Here is a 15,808-nt window from a genome sequence, read left to right on the forward strand (position 1 = left end):
CCAGCTTGGCTCACCCGTCCTGGCTCCTCGGGAAAATTAACTCTATCCTTGCCAGAACCAGGACACACGGGGTCCCCAGCCCGGGGGGACACGGTCACCAGCACCGGGCCCCAGCTTGGGGACGGGGTTCCCAGCACAGCACCCAGCACCGTGCCGTGGCACAGCGTCCCCACTATGGCACCGCCTGGGCACGCGCTCACCAGCTCAGCACCACGGCACGGGGTCCCTGGCACAGCGTCCCCATCCCGGTGCCATGGCATGAGGTCCCCGGGCACAACATCCCCGGCACGGTACCGCCGCACCACGTCCCCTCCCCTGACCGACACGTCCCCTGCCGGTGTCACTCACCGCAGCCGACCTCATCGGAGCGGTCGGGGCAGTCGGGCTCCCGGTCGCATTGGTAGCTGGCACGGATGCAGCTCCCGCTCGCCACGCACCGAAACTCCGCCGGTCCGCACGCCGCACCGGGCGCCTTGGTGGCTGCAGCGGTGAACGGTGACACGCGTCAAACGGGAACGCGTCACCGAGCGCGTCCCCCAGCCCGGCCGTACTCACGGCAATCGGTCTCGTCGGAACCGTCGCCGCAATCGTTCTCGCCGTCGCAACGCCAAAGCTTGAGGGCGCAGTGCCCGTTGCGGCACTTGAATTCGTTGGGTTCGCAGGGCGAGGGGGTGCCTGGGTGACGGGGGGGGGGTGTGTCAGCACCCACAGGGTGCCCCCACCCTCACCCCGTCCTCGCCGCGGCACCGCGAACTCACCGCAAGCTTCCTCGTCGCTGCCGTCGGTGCAGTCGGGCTCGCCGTCGCAGAGGTAATCGCGGGGGACGCAGCGCCCGTCGGCACAGGCGGCTTCGCCCGCTTGGCACCCGCCCGCCGGCGGTTTGGGGGGGCGCGGGGTGAGCGGGCGGCGCGGTGGGGGGGTGGCGGCGGCGGTGACGGTGCTCAGCGGGCGGGTGGTGGCCGGGCGGGCGGTGGTGGGGGGCATCCGCGTCGGGGGGTCTGCGGGGATGGGGGGTTATTGGGGGGGTATGGGGGAAATGGGGGTGCAGGGGGGTTATGGGGGGAAATGGGGTGCAGTGGGGGGTTATGGGGGGTGTTAGGGAGAAATTTGGGTGCGGTGGGGGGGTTATGCGAGGTTATGGGTGGAAATGGGGGTGCAGTGGGGGGTTACGGGGGGCGACGGGTACGAATTTGGGTGCAGCGGGGGGGTTATGGGGAAACGGGGGTGCAGGGGGGTTTAGGGGGGTATAGGGGGAAATGGGGGGGTTGGGGGGGAATGGGAGAGCAAGGGGAGTTTATGTGTGGTTATGGGGAAATGGGGGTGCAGGGGGTTTATGGGGGGAAATTTGGGTGCCGCGGGGGGACGGTTTGTGGGGGGGTCTCTCACCGCAGCCGTCCTCGTCGGAGGCGTCGCGGCAATCGGGCCGGCGGTCGCAGCGGTATTCGCCGGCGACGCATTCGCCGCTGCCGCAGGTGAACTCCAGGGGGGTGCAGGCGCGTGGGTGGGGGGTCACTGGTTTGGGGGGGGGGGGCACAATCAGGGTGACACCCCCCCCCCAAGAGAAACTTGGGAGGGGTCGAGATGCACCGTGGGACCGGGTGATGTGACGGACTATGGGCTCATACGGGTGGTCTGAGCCCCCCCCTCACCCCATAGCCCCCCAAAATCCTCCAGGACCCCCCCAAATCTCCCCCAGGGCCCCCCCAAACCCCCCCCCCCCGTGCTCACCGGCCCCCAGGCGGCGGAACTGGAAGCCGTGGGGGGAGGTGAGGTAGGAGGCGATGGAGCCGGCGGCCAGCAGGTCCCGCAGGACCCCCCCCAGCTGCGCCTCGTCCCCGTTCCCCTCCGAGCCCACGTCCAGCTCCACGAAGACGTCGCCATCCAGTTCCCTGGGGGGGGGGGGGGGGAGTCAGCACCCCAAAACCTGCCCTGCACCCCCAAAAACCTGCCCTGAACCCTCAAATTCTTCCCTGTCCCCCGAAACTTCCCCATCACCCCCAAACTTTCCCTGCACCCCCAAACCTTCCCATCCCCTCCCAGCCCTCCTGCCCCCCCAAACCTCCCCAGCCCCACATCCCCCCAGACCCCCCAAACCCTCCCCACCACCCCCCACCCCCCCAAACCCCCCACAGCCCCTCCCACCCCCCTCTGCACCCCAAACCCTCCCCATCACCCCCACCTCCCCCACACCCCTAAACCCCGCTCTGCACCCCAAAACCTCCCCATAGCCCCCCAACGTCCCCATCCCCCCGGTCCTCCCTATCCCCCCAATTCCCGCTGCCCCCCCCAAACCTCCCCAATGCCCCTTGCCCCCCAAAACCCCCCCCCGCCCCCCACAACCCCCCCCTGCCCCCCCAAACCCCCCGCTCACTTGATGAAGACCACGCTGACCACCTGCTCCCCGGGCACCTTGTAATACTCCGACTCCAGCTGATATGGGGGGGCACAGAGAAAATGGGGGGGTCAGGGTGCTCCCCTGGGTGCTCCCCCCCAACCCCAGCACCCCCCCCAGTGCCCCCCCCGCCGCCCCCCCTCACCGTATCCACCACGGCCTCGGAAACCTCCCGAAATTCCTCGGATTCGGGGTCCTCCAGCCGCGGGCTGTAGTCGATGCTGCGGGTGAAGTTCACCAGCGCCCGGAAATAAACTGGGGGGGGGGGGGGTAAAAAATGGGGGGGCGGCACCTGCACCCCCAAAAAACTACCCCCCGTGACCCCCCCATCCAGCTGTGACCCCCTCATCCAGCTGTGACCCCCCGATCCAGCTGTGACACCCCCCCCTCCCCAATATACAGCACTGGGAGAAAAAAGTGGGGTGCAGCAAGGGGGGGGGTCCCCAAAAGCGTCACTTACTCAGCGGGGGGTCGTCCTCGGGCTCGGCCACCACCATGCCCGCCGGCGCGGGGGGGCGGCCGGGCGCTGCCCGCCGAGGGGGAGGAGGAAGAGGAGGAAGAAGAGGAGGAAGAGGAGGATGAAGAGGAGACAGAGCTTGAGAGCGGTGACACGCGGGTGACGCCCGGGGGGGGCGCGGGTGACACCCCACGGCGTCCCCTTACCGGTGGGCGCCAACCCGACGGCGGGTACGTGGGTAGCGGCCGTCGGTGACCAGGTGACGCCGCTGCCGTCCTCCCCGCTGCCATCTGCAATGGGGACAGCGCGGGTGGCACCCAGGGGACACCCACCCATGGGACACCCACCCAGGGGACACCCACCCATGGTGACACCCACCCATGGGACACCCACCCAGGGGACACCCACCCAGGGGACACCCACCCACCCGGTGCCACCTTACTGTGGGATGTCACCAGGTCCTACTGTCATCTCCAACGGGGACAGCGCGGGTGGCACCCATGGTGACACCAGCCCATGGTGACACCAGCCCATGGTGGCACCCACCCAGAGGGACATCCGCTCCTGGTGACACCCACCCAGGGGACACCCACCCCTGGTGACACCCACCCAGAGGGACACCCACCGCAGGATGCCACCACCTCCCACTGCCATCTGCAACGGGGACAGCGTGCATGACACCCATGGTGACACCAACCCATGGTGACACCAGCCCATGGTGGCACCCACTCCTGGTGACACCCACCCACCCGGTGCCACCTTACCACCGGATGCCACCGGTCTTACTGTCATCTGCAACGGGGACAGCGCAGGTGGCACCCATGGCGACACCAGCCCATGGTGGCACCCACCCAGGGGACACCCACCCCTGGTGACACCCACCCACAGTGTCACCGTACCGCCAGATGCCACCAGGTCCTCGTCATCGGAGAGCTGCGCGTAGTACCGGCGTCCCCGCGTCCCCCCGACGTCGTCGGCCACCGTGTCCTCGGGGAAGGAGGTCTCGGCCAAGCCCCGGGTGCCGCGGGTGACCTGGGGGACACCCGTCACCCCCCGCTGGGTGCCCGGCCACGTCACCCGGGACACACGCGTGTGCACGCACGCGCACACGCACACACGCACGTGCGCGGGTGGGTGCTGGCAGCGCCGGGGCCGCATAGCTGCGCGGTGGAGTCACGGCCGGCGCGGCGCGAGGGGGGGGCGCGATGAGCTCATCACCCACTCACCGCATTCCTGCGCCGCCACGGCACCGCCACGGCAGCGGGCACACGCGTGTGCGGGCGCACGGAGGGGGCGTGGGGGGCCGCGCGCGCGCGTTCGCGCAGTTGCGCGCCCAGACGGGGAGGCGCGTGCACGCTGACACGTGGCTGCGCACCGGCGTTTGCACCGCTGCGTGCGTGCACCGGCACGGGGCCGTGCGTGCGGCCGTGCGCGTGTGTTTGCACGACTGCACGTGTGCACTGCCACAGGGACGCGTGTGCACGCTGACGTGCGGTTGCGCGCGTGCATTTGCACCGCTACGTGCGCAACGACACGGGGGCGCGCGTGCACGCCGACGTGGCCGTGCACGTCTGTTTGCACCATCACGTGCGTGCACCGACGCGGGGACTCGTGTGCACGCCGACGTGGTTGTGCACGCGCGTTCGCACCGCTGCCACGCGTGCACCGACACGGGGATGCGTGCGCACGGTGCCGTGTGGCCATGCACGCACCAACACCGGAACACGTGCGCACACCGACACGGAGCCGCGCACACGCATTTGCACCGCCACGTGCGTGCACCGACGCGGCTGCACGGCCACACGGCACCGTGCGCGTTCGTTCGCACCGCTCCGCCCGCACGCCAAACCGGGGGACACACACACACACACACACGCACCCCCACACGCCGCTGCGCGCACACGTTTGCGCCACCGCCGCGTGTTCACCGACGCACGGACACGTGTGCACGCTCATTTGCACGCCGGGTGCCTGCGGCGGGTGCCACCCACCCACCCACACCCCCCCCCCCCCGGCGCCCGGCGCGGAATCCGTCGGGGCAGCACTTTGCTGTGCAAACAAACGCCGGGGGATTAACCGGGTGCTGGGGGGGGACAAAGGGGGGACACGGGGGGGGGACACGGGGGGGGACACGGGGGGGACACAAAGGGGGGGACACAAAGGGGGGGACACGCCTGCTCACCCACACGGCGGGGGGGGGGGGGCACACCCAGCGTCCCAGGGGAGTCTGGGGGTGGGTGGGGGCACCCCGTGGGTGCCAGCCCGGCCCCGGCTGCTTGGGAGGGGGAAACTGAGGCACGGAGGAGCCCACGCGTGCACTGAGCTGGGGGGGTGCTCTGCTGCGGCTCCCCACGCGTGCACCGAGCGCGGGGGTGCTCCGCCACCGGCGTCCCCCCCCACATGTGCACCGAGCATGTGGGTTCTCTGCTACGGCCTTCCACACACTCACACGTGCAGCGAGTGCGTACGTGCTCTGCCACCCCTGCCCCGGGCATGCACCGAGCGTGTGGGTTCTCTGCTGCAGCCCCCCCCCCCCCGCCCCACACATGCACTGAGCGTGTGGGTTCTCTGCTGCAGCCCCCCCCCACACACACACATGCACTGAGCGTGTGGGTGCTCTGCTGCAGCTCCCCACACATGCACCGAGCATGTGGGTTCTCTGCAACTGCCCCCATTCACACATGCAGCGAGTGTGTACGTGCTCTGCCCCCACTCCCCTGTGCACGCACTGAGCGTGTGGGTCCTCTGCTGCAGCCCCCCCCCCCCGCCCCACACACACACATGCACTGAGCGTGTGGGTCCTCTGCTGCAGCCCCCCCCCCCCCATGCACTGAGTGTGTGGGTGCTCTGCTGCAGCCCCCCCCCCACACACACACATGCACTGAGCGTGTGGGTGCTCTGCTGCAGCCCCCCCCCCCCCACACATGCACTGAGCGTGTGGGTGCTCTGCCCCCACCTCCCCACACATGCACTGAGCGGGCGGGTGCTCAGCCCCGGCAGGCAGCGGGCCCCATCCCAGGCAGGCGGAAGGGCAGCTGCCCGTCCTGTCGCCGGCGGTGGCCGGGGAGGGGACGATCACCCCTCTCCTGTTACCGGAAGCCTCCCCGCGCCGTGGCCCCGCACCCGGACGCCTGGGTTCCCCCCGCCGGGGCACCGCGCCCGGCCGGACGCCGTCGCCGCCGCTCACATTTTCCACTGGCCAGACCAAATCCTGCCCCGCACCCTGGGGAAAACTGGGGGGGGGGTGAGGAAGAGGAGGGTGAGGAAGCACCACCCTGTCCCACGTGCGCCTTTGCTCGAGGAATCTCGCACCCCAAACTGGGGGGGCCATCACCCCCCACCCCAGTTTGGATCTGCCCCCTCCTCACAATCTGGATGTGTCCCCCCCAAACTCTGGATGTCTCCCCCTCAAATCTGGATGTGTGTGTGTGTCCCCCCCCCCCCTTACTTCATCCGGGCGAGGAAGAGGAGGTGACGCACGGCGGGGATAATAACCGGGGCTGTTATTAATAGCAGCCCCCCCTCAGTCTTATTGTTCCCCCAAGGTCGTGGCTACAAGGTGTTGGGGTGTGTCCGTCCCCCCCCAAATAAAACCAAACCCCTGTCTCCTGCCCTGGGGTCCCCCGGGAGGGAGGGGACCCCGCTGCGGTGCTGAGCTCACCCCCGCTTTGGGGGGGGTGGGGGTGGTGCTGGGGGGTGCTGCCAGCACAGCTGGTGGGATGCTGGTCCCTGGGGTACAGGCAGCTGCCTACACCCCCCCCGCTGCCCGCCCCCGGGGATTTGGGGGTGAAAACAGCTGCGGGGTCAAAGTCACTCGTGGGGGGGGGGGGTGTGGGGGAAGACACACGCCACAAGGGGGGGCCCGAGGTCCCCCCCCCCCCCCCCCCCCGCTGCATTCCTGCCCGCTCCCGTTGCCTAATTTATCCCCAAAGAGCCGCCGGGGGCTGGGCTGGGCTTTGGGGGGGTTTTCCCCCGCGGGGGGGGGGGGGGGGGGAAGCGGGAACGCCCCGGGGGGGCCGAGGGGACCCACGCGTCCGGGCTGGCCGCCGGCTCTTCCTCCCCCCCCCCCCCCTCCTCCCCCCCCCCCCCCCCCCCCCCCCCCCCCGGCCGGGCCATCTTTGGCCATGGGAAAGGGCCGGGAGCGCGCGGGGCCACGTGCGCTGGGGGCCCCGGGGGGGGGGGGGGGGTGTCGTCGTCCCCCCCCAAAATGTCCCCACGGGGAACACGAGGACCCCCCCCCCTCCCCCGAGGCGTGGGAGCAAGCAAAGCTGGCGCGAGCGTGCCCACGAGCGTGCACAAGCACACACGAGCGTGCAAGAGCGCGCACGCAAGCACGAGGGTGCCGGCAGCGCCCCGGGTGGGTGCGTGTGCGTGTACACGCGTGTGCGTGACCCCCCCCCCCCCCCCCAGGCCTGGCGATCTTACTGCGCCCCCGCCCCCCACATTAACCCTGCGCAGCCCGGGGGGGGGGGGGGGCACCCCCATCACCCCTCCCCCACGCCAACCCACCCCCCCCGTGGAGTGGGTGGACACCCCCCCCCCACCCCCCCCCATATATTTTTTAGTGGGGGGCACATCGCTGAGCACCCCGGGGGGGGGGGGGATGTGGGGGTGCCACCCCATCAGGGTGTCCCCAAATCCCCCCCCCGGCCCGTAGCGGAATGGGGGGACACGGGACATCTAAGTGGGACCCCCCCCCTCTGTCCCCAGCAGGGCCCCCCCGGACGTGGGTGGGAGCCCCACGGAGGGGGGGGGGGGGCAGCCCTGCCAGCATGGCCCCGAGCACAAGGTCCCCTCTGTTCCCAGCGCCGGGCACCGGCCCAGCCCCAAACCACCCCCCTGCCCCCCCCCGGCGCGGGGGGCCCCCCATCACCATCAGCCCCCCCCACCCCCCCCAAACAGGGGGTGTCCTGCCTCTGGGTGCCCCCCCCCCACCCTGCCCCCCACCCCGCCCCCCACCCCGGGGGGGGGCACCCAGAGGTGTCACCCTCCCCCCCCCCCCACCGCACCCCAGCTGGGTGTGACACCCCCCCCCCAGGGGCACCCCCAGACGCAGCCCCCCCCGGGGGGGTATTTTGGGAGGGTTATTTTTAGGGTGGCGGCGCCGCCCGTCACCCTTTAAATTTAGCCGGGGTGGGAGAGGGGGATGGGGGGCGGGGGGGGGCGGCACCCCAAAAGCAGGACGCGCCCCTATAGGTGGCCCCCACCCAGGGTGAGGGGGGCAGTGGGGTCCCGGGGGGGGGCACAGCTCGACCCCCAGGGTCAGGGGCCCATGGGTGGCTTTGGGGGGTGATGGGGGGGGTTCCCCGGGGAGGGGGGCACCCCGAGTCCCTGAGGGGGCGGGATGGGGATGGGGACACCCCCCCCGGTCACGGGGGACCCCAATTCCCAGAAGGGACAGGGCACGGAGTTGGGGACCCCCCTCTCCTTGGAGCCCGGCGGGACCCCGATTCCCTGAGGCGCCGGCAGAGGATGCTGGGGTCCACGCGTGCCCCCGGTACACGGGGGGGGGGGGGGGGGCAGACACCCCGATTCCCTTCGGCACCAGAGCCCGGTGCCGGGGACCCCCGAGCCCCAAATCCCTTCGGGCACATCGCAACCCCCGCAACTCCTTCGGGGGGTCCCACTCCGCGGGGGGGGGGGGGACCCCGACTCCTCCGAGGGACCCCAACTCCTCCAGAACCCCCAAACTCGGGGCGGGGGGAGACACGGGCCGGGCCCCCCCCCCCACCCCCTTTCTCGTGGACCCCAACTCGTTCCGGGACACCCCCCCCCCCCCCCCCCCACCCCCCGACCCGCGGGGGGCACCCCGGTTCCGTGGGGACCCCCACACCCACTCACTCCGAGGAGGGCTCCGAGCAGCAGGAGGGCGCCCAGCGCCGCCGGGTCCCGCAGCCCCATCGCCCCGCTCCGGCCCCGCCGCTCCGGCCCCGCCGCTCCGGGACCCCGCTCCGCCCCTCCCCGAACCGCGCGGGGCGGGGCCGGCCGGGAGCGCGCGCCCACGGGGGGGGGGGGGGGGCGGGGACGGGGGGGTGGGGGGTGGGGGGGGGGGAACTGGGGGAAGTTGTACGGGGACACGGGGGTGCGTGGGGACACGGCGGGGGGGGGGGGGACACACAGCCCTGGGAAGTTGCGGGGAGGCGTGGGGTGCGTGGGGACACCGTGGGACAGCTCTGTGGACTCACACGGGGGCAAAGGGGTGCGTGGGGGCACCTCTGGGAAGTTGCAGGGGGACGCGGGGGTGCGTGGGGGCACCGTGGGACAGCTCTGTGGACTCACACGAGAAGATGGGGGTGCGTGGGGACACCGTGGGACAGTTCTGTGGACTCACACGGGGGCAAAGGGGTGCGTGGGGACACCGTGGGACAGCTCTGTGGACTCGTACGGTGACACGCGGGTGCGTGGGGACACCTCTGGGAAGTTGCAGGGGGACGCGGGGGTGCGTGGGGACACCGTGGGACAGCTCTGTGGACTTACACGAGGGCAAAGGGGTGCGTGGGGACACCATCGGGCGACTCTGGGTAGTTGCAGGGGGACACGAGTGTGCGTGGAGACACCGTGGGGACACCTCTGGGAAGTTGCAAGACGACACGGGGGTGTGTGGGGACACCCAGTGGTGCCTGGGGGGGGGCACCTCCGGGAAGTTGCAGGGGGACACGAGGTGCGTGGGGACACGGTGGGACACCGCCGTGAACCTGTACGGGGACACGGAGCGCGTGGGAACGCCGTGAGGGACGGGGAGACCCCACTGGGAACCTCCGCGGGGACACGGGGGTGCGTGGGGACACCGGGGGGCACCCCTGTGCACACCCACGGGGACACGGGGGTGCGTGGGGACACCGGGGGGCACCCCTGTGCACACCCACGGGGACACGGGGGTGCGTGGGGACACCGGGGGGCACCTCTGTGCACACCCACGGGGACACGGGGGTGCGTGGGGACACCGGGGGGCACCTCTGTGCACACCCACGGGGACACGGGGGTGCGTGGGGACACCGGGGGGCACCCCTGTGCACACCCACGGGGACACGGGAGTGCGTGGGGACACCGGGGGGCACCCCTGTGCACACCCACGGGGACACGGGAGTGCGTGGGGACACCGGGGGACACCTCTGTGCACACCCACGGGGACACGGGGGTGCGTGGGGACACCGGGGGACACCTCTGTGCACACCCACGGGGACACGGGGGTGCGTGGGGACACCATCTGTGCCACGTAGCTGGGGATGCGGCTGTAGGAGGTGCCCACGGAGACACCGGGGTGACACGAGTGTGCCCAGGGCACATGGGGCGGTATGGGGGCTATAGGGGACACAGGGGGCACAGGGGGCTGTGGGGGCACCAGGGGCATGGGGCAGTGTGGGGGCTATAGGGGGCACAGGGGCTATAGGGGCTATAGGGGGCATGGGGGCTATAGGGGCTATGGGGGGCACGGGGACTATAGGGGCTATAGGGGGCACAGGGGCTATAGGGGCTATAGGGGGCATGGGGGCTATAGGGGGCACCGGGTTTATAGGGGCTATGGGGGGCACAGGGGCTATAGGGGCTGTAGGGGGCACAGGGGTTATAGGGGCTATGGGGGGCACGGGGGCTATAGGGGCTATAGGGGGCACAGGGGCTATAGGGGCTATAGGGGGCACGGGGGCTATAGGGGCTGTAGGGGGCACAGGGGTTATAGGGGCTATGGGGGGCACAGGGGTTATAGGGGCTATGGGGGGCACGGGGGCTATAGGGGCTATAGGGGGCACGGGGTTTATAGGTGGCTGTCGGGCACCAGGTGCAGGGGTGTTATGGGGGCTATAGGGGGCACGGGAGGTTATGGGGGCTATAGGGGGCATGGGGGGTTGTAGGGGCTATGGGGGAACTGGGGGCACTGGGGAGTGTGGAGCGTACTGGGGGCAGAGGGGCCATGGGGTGCAGGGGGGTATAGGGGCTATAGGGGTACCAGGACTTGAGAGTCCGGGGGGCACAGGGGCTGTGGGGTCCGGGAGGGGGGGATGTATGGGGCACCGAGTCCACGGGGGCTATAGGGGCCATAGGGGCTATAGGGGCTATAGGGGCCATAGGGGGACCCTGGGGGCGTGGGGCACTGTGGGGCACCCGGGGGGGCTACAGGGGCTGTGGGGGTCACCGGGGGCGGGGGGGATGGGGGCTATAGGTTCCCACCGGCTGGGCTGGCTGGGCGCCGGGCGCCACGTCCTCCCAAGGCCAAGGTTAACGGTTAACCCCCCCCTGCCCCCCCCCGCCCCCCCGCCCCAGGTGGGTGCCAGGGGCCCGTTCCCAGGGGTGCCCTTGGGTGCCCCGATACCGCCGGGGATTTAAGGCCGGCGGCCACCCCGGTGCGCCCTGGCTGAGTCGGGACCGCGATGCTGAGCCTCCTCCTGCTGTTGGTGGCCGGCGGTAAGGTGTCCCCGAGCCCCCACCCGCGTCCCCGAGCCCCCACCCGCGTCCCCGACCTCCGGTGGGGTGACGGGTGCCCGGTGGGTGACGGGTGCCCGGTGGGTGACGGGTGCCGTGTCCCACAGGCAGCCGGGCTGCGGTGCTGCTGGAGTCCCGGGTGGTGAACGGGGAGGATGCTGCACCCTACAGCTGGCCCTGGCAGGTGGGTGGCAGGGGGGGGGTAGGGTGGGTGGTGGCACCCATGGGTGCTGTGGCACCCACCGGTGTCTCCGCAGATCTCGCTGCAGTACGAGCGGGACGGCACCTTCCGCCACACCTGCGGGGGCACCCTCATCACGGCCGACTGGGTGATGACGGCCGCGCACTGCATCTCGTGAGGGACCCACGGCGGGCGCTGGGGGTGCGGGGTGCAGGGGGGGTGCTGGGTGCAGGGGGGTGCTGCGGGGCAGGGATGGGTGCAGCAGAGGTGCAGGGGGGGTGCAGGGATGGGTGGGGGGGGTGCTGGGTGCACGGAGGTTGCGCAGGGTGCGGGGACGGGTGCACAGAGGAGGTGCAGGGTGCAGGGGCACGCGGTGTGCGGGGGGGGTGCAGGGGGGTGCGGGGTGCAGGTGTGGGTGCAGGGAGGGGATGGGGGCTGCAGGGGGATGTAGGGGGCGGGGCGGGGGGTGCAGGGTGTCAAAAGGGTGCAGGGGGGTGCAGGGATGGGTGCACCAAGGGGATGGGGGAGTGTAGGAGGGATGCAGGGTGCAGGGATGGGTGCAGAGGTGAGTTATGGTGCAGGATGGGCATGGGGGGGGTTGCAGGGTGCAGGGAGGGGGTGCTGGGTGCGGGGGTGGGTGCACAGAGGGTATGGGAGGTATGGGGGAGTGCGGGGTGCAGGGATGGGTGCCGGGTGCAGGAATGGGTGCGGGGAGGGGTGCTGGGTGCACGGAGGGGTGATGTACAGTGCGGGATGGGTGCGTGTGGGGGGTGCTGGGTGCAGGGGGGGCGTGGGAACGCTGCGGCGTGCCCTGACGTCCCCCGCCGTCCCCCGGTGTCCCCCCAGCTCCACGCTCACCTACCAGGTGGTGCTGGGCGAGTACGACATGGGCGTGGGGGAGGGCCCCGAGCAGCGCATCCCCGTGGCCCCCGCCGACATCTTCGTGCACCCCAAGTGGCAGAGCTCCTGCGTGGCCTGCGGGTGAGCGGGGTCCCCGGGAGGGGCGGGGTGTCCCCGGTCTGCGGGGGTCTCCGTCCCCGTTCCCCCCCGCCTCGTGACACGCGTCCCTGCGCGGCAGCAACGACATCGCCCTGCTGAAGCTGCAGCGCCCGGCGGTGCTCAACTCCGAGGTGCAGACGGGGCAGCTGCCGCCCGCGGACACGGTCCTGCCCGACGGGTACCCCTGCTACCTGAGCGGCTGGGGGCGGCTGGCCAGTGCGTCCCGGGCCGGGCCAGGGGGGCCAGGGAGGGCTGGGCAGGGAGGGAGGGAGGGATGGAGGGAGGGAGGGAGGGAGGGATGGTTGGAGGGAGGGAGCACTTGAAGGATGCAGAGATGGGTGGATGGATGGATGTGGAGCAGACGGACACATGGATGGAGGATGGATGAGGGATGGATGAGGGATGGATGGATGAAGGATGGATGGAGGATGGATGAGGGATGGATGGATGAGGGATGGATGAGGGATGGATGGATGGAGGATGGATGAGGGATGAGGGATGGATGGATGAGGGATGGATGAGGGATGAGGGATGGATGGATGAGGGATGGATGGATGAGGGATGGATGTGGAGTGGACAGACACAGGGCTGGGCGAGGGATGGACGGGTGGCTGGGGGCACGGAGGGATGCTGGATGGAGGGATGTGGACAGACACACGCATGGATGGGTGGGCGGATGGGCGACGGATGCGGACACACGGCTGGCTGGATGAGGGGTGTGTGGATGGCCGGCCATGGCCAGGCAGCGCCAGCAGGCAGGACCCCGACCGTGCCACCCCCTAACGCCCCGCTGGCAGCGGGGGGGGCCGCTGCCGGATCGGCTGCAGCAGGCGCTGATGCCCGTGGTGTCCTACGAGCGCTGCACCCAGCCCGACTGGTGGGGCATCCTCGCCATCCGCCCCACCATGATCTGCGCCGGCGGCGCCGAGAAGGCCGGCTGCAACGTGAGTGCCGCGCCGCGCCGGGCCGGGCGGACGCACCGGGATGACCCCCCACCCCCCCCAACCTCGGCGCTGACACCCTCCCTGTCCCGCACCCCAGGGCGACTCGGGGGGGCCCCTGAACTGCCAGGCGGCCGACGGGCACTGGGAGGTGCACGGCATCGCCAGCTTCGTCTCGGGGCTGGGCTGCGACACGGCCAAGAAGCCGACGGTCTTCACCCGCGTGTCCGCCTTCGAGGACTGGATCGCCGAGGTGGGCGACGGGGTGTCGGGGTGCCGGGGAAATGGGATGCTGTGATGTCAGGGTGCCAGGGTGCTGGAGTGCTGAGGTGTCAAGGCACCGGGGTGCTGGGTGCCAGGGCAGTGGGGTGCCGGGGTGTCGTGGTACCAGAGGAACGCGGCACTGGGGTGCTGGGGTACCAGGGTGCCAGGGCAGTGGGGTGCCAGGGTGTTGGGGTGTCAGGGCGCTGGGTGCCAGGGCGCCACGGTGCTGGGGTGCCGGGGCCCTGGGGTGCCGAGGTGCCAGCGCACTGGCATGCTTGGGTGCCGTGGTGCTGGGGCACTGGGGTGCTGGGGTGCCAAGGGACTGGGGCGCCACGGTGCTGGGGTGCTGGGTGCTGGGGTGCTGGGTGCTGGAAGTACCAGGGCACTGGGGTGCTTGGGCGTCATTGTGGTGAGGTGCCAGGGTGCCGTGGTACCAGGGGAACACGGTGCTGGGGTGCCAGGGCATTGGGGTGCCATGGTGCTGGGGTGCCGGGGTACCTGGGTGCTGGGTGCCCCAGTGCCGGGGTGCTACGTGGGTGCCGGGGTGCCGCACCCCTCCCTGAGCTGCTTCTCCCTTCCAGATCATAAGCCAGAACTGAGCGCGGCGGCGGCGGCAGCACCAGCACCCTCCCGGCACAGCATTGGGCAAATAAACCCACGGCTCTGGCACCGCGCGTCCTGTGCTGGGGTGTGGGGCGGGCGCACGCGGGGGGCACCGGCCGAGCAGACGTGGGGAGCACCCAGAGACACCCAGATACCACGGGGACGGGCACCCAGAGACGCCCAGATACCACGGGGACGGGCACCCAGAGACACCCAGATACCACGGGGACGGGCACCCAGAGACACCCAGATACCACGGGGACGGGCGCTTCCCCCCCCCCGAGGTGCCCTGAGGTCACGGGGATGGCCACATGCACACATCCCCCCGCAACGTGCCCCGATGCCGCGGTGATGGCCACCCAGTGACCATGGGGGGTGGCCCCCCGAGGCGCCCCGAGGCCCCGGGGATGGCCCCCTCCGGGCGCCCCCGGGCCGGACGGCCACGGCCGTGGCTCTCTCCCGTAGTCGTCGCTTCGCAACCGCCGCCGCCGGCGCGTGACCGGCGAACAAAGAGGCCTTTCACTGGCGACCCCGCCGTGGCCGGCACCCCCGGGGACCCCCAGCCGGGGCACCCAAGGTCCCCCTAACCCCCCCAGGCACCCCGTGGGGACGGGTGCTACGAGCACCCCCCGTTCCACCAGGGACCCGGGTGGAAAATTCCCACGGCGGGGCGCCGGGGCTGTATAAGTTTTATTGGCCCCTCGTCACCGTGTCCCGGGGGACCTTTGCTCTCCCCGCGGTGGCCCGGCGTCGCCCCCGTGGTCCGTCAGTGCCGCCCCGGCCCCGCCGCTATCACGGGCCCTTTGCTCGAGGTGGGGGGCTGAGGCCTCCCCAACTCGTGACACCCTTGCACAAGTGGGTGCCGTCCGCCGGAGGCCCCGGGGCGGGGGGGGGACGACACACAGACACGGGGGTGACCTAACGCGGTGGCACCCGGCTGAGCCGGCCGCTTATTGGCATGGGGGGGGGGGGGCACCCGCTGCGACCCCCCCCCCACCAGCACCGTGAACACGGTGTGGGGTTGAGCCGCCCGGCGGTGCGAGGGTGCTGCGCCTGGGGGTGGCGGCGGGCACGGGGAGCGCGGTGGTGCTGGGGGCTGGGGGCTGGCAAGGGTGCTGTGAGTGTGGGGTGGGTGCTGTGAGTGTGGGGTGGGTGCTGCGAGCACGGTGTGGGTGCTGCGAGCACGGTGTGGGTGCTGCGAGCATGGCATGGGTCGTGCCAAGTGTGGTATGGGTGCTGTGAGCACGGGATGGGTGCTGTGAGCATGACATGGGTGGTGCAAGCCTGGCACGGGTGCTGCGAGTGTGGCACAGGCGGATTCAGCCTGGCATGGGCGGTGCGAGCCTGGCACGGGCGCTACAAGGCTGGCATGGGTGCTGTGAGCCTGGCACGGGTGGTCCAGCCCTGGAACGGGCGTTACACGGCTGGCACGGGAGCCGCGAGGCTGGCACGGGCGCCGTGAACCTGGCACGGGTGCCGTGAGGCTGGCACGGCCGCCTGGGCCCCCCCCGGGGGCAGCTCCTCCTTCGCCGGCAGTGCCAGGCGCCTCCGAA

The 15,808-nt window shown here is 71.3% G+C and overlaps 2 protein-coding genes across 9 annotated transcripts in view; one reads left to right on the forward strand and one right to left on the reverse strand.

Annotated features, from left to right (window-relative positions):
- The window catches only part of HSPG2 (heparan sulfate proteoglycan 2), a 43,695-nt gene extending 34,859 nt beyond the window's left edge, over positions 1 to 8,836 (reverse strand). For 6 of the 8 annotated variants that reach the window (XM_075773348.1, XM_075773347.1, XM_075773345.1 and 3 more), the window contains exons 1-11: positions 8,691 to 8,836; positions 3,749 to 3,881; positions 3,056 to 3,139; positions 2,853 to 2,918; positions 2,538 to 2,647; positions 2,372 to 2,430; positions 1,729 to 1,889; positions 1,387 to 1,512; positions 759 to 998; positions 556 to 675; positions 349 to 480 (exon numbers count right to left, since the gene is read on the reverse strand). In XM_075773348.1, the coding sequence (XP_075629463.1) occupies positions 349 to 480; positions 556 to 675; positions 759 to 998; positions 1,387 to 1,512; positions 1,729 to 1,889; positions 2,372 to 2,430; positions 2,538 to 2,647; positions 2,853 to 2,918; positions 3,056 to 3,139; positions 3,749 to 3,881; positions 8,691 to 8,750 (1,291 nt within the window). In that variant the 5' untranslated portion in view covers positions 8,751 to 8,836. The remainder of the gene's footprint in view (positions 1 to 348; positions 481 to 555; positions 676 to 758; positions 999 to 1,386; positions 1,513 to 1,728; positions 1,890 to 2,371; positions 2,431 to 2,537; positions 2,648 to 2,852; positions 2,919 to 3,055; positions 3,140 to 3,748; positions 3,882 to 8,690) is intronic. The other 2 variants (XM_075773340.1, XM_075773341.1) reach the window with 2 other exon arrangements.
- Positions 8,837 to 11,200: 2,364 nt separating this feature from the next.
- CELA3B (chymotrypsin like elastase 3B) lies at positions 11,201 to 14,321 on the forward strand. The gene is made up of 8 exons (XM_075773479.1): positions 11,201 to 11,249; positions 11,375 to 11,451; positions 11,525 to 11,622; positions 12,295 to 12,429; positions 12,527 to 12,665; positions 13,245 to 13,391; positions 13,489 to 13,641; positions 14,234 to 14,321. Exons 1-8 carry the CDS (start codon positions 11,216 to 11,218, stop codon positions 14,249 to 14,251), a joined length of 801 nt encoding a protein of 266 aa, XP_075629594.1. The 5' UTR covers positions 11,201 to 11,215; the 3' UTR covers positions 14,252 to 14,321.
- Positions 14,322 to 15,808: the final 1,487 nt, after the last annotated feature.

Source organism: Balearica regulorum, chromosome 21 (assembly GCF_011004875.1).
Source record: "Balearica regulorum gibbericeps isolate bBalReg1 chromosome 21, bBalReg1.pri, whole genome shotgun sequence".
NCBI lineage: Eukaryota > Metazoa > Chordata > Aves > Gruiformes > Gruidae > Balearica > Balearica regulorum.

What these genes read in the sequence shown, in the direction of transcription:
- CELA3B (XM_075773479.1), top strand. Translation starts at nt 11,216, where the DNA reads ATGCTGAGCCTCCTCCTGCTGTTGGTGGCCGGCG. An exon ending in CCTACAGCTGGCCCTGGCAG is followed by an intron (nt 11,452 to 11,524) that starts GTGGGTGGCAGG and finishes GTGTCTCCGCAG; the next exon opens with ATCTCGCTGCAGTACGAGCG. An exon ending in AGCTCCTGCGTGGCCTGCGG is followed by an intron (nt 12,430 to 12,526) that starts GTGAGCGGGGTC and finishes CCTGCGCGGCAG; the next exon opens with CAACGACATCGCCCTGCTGA.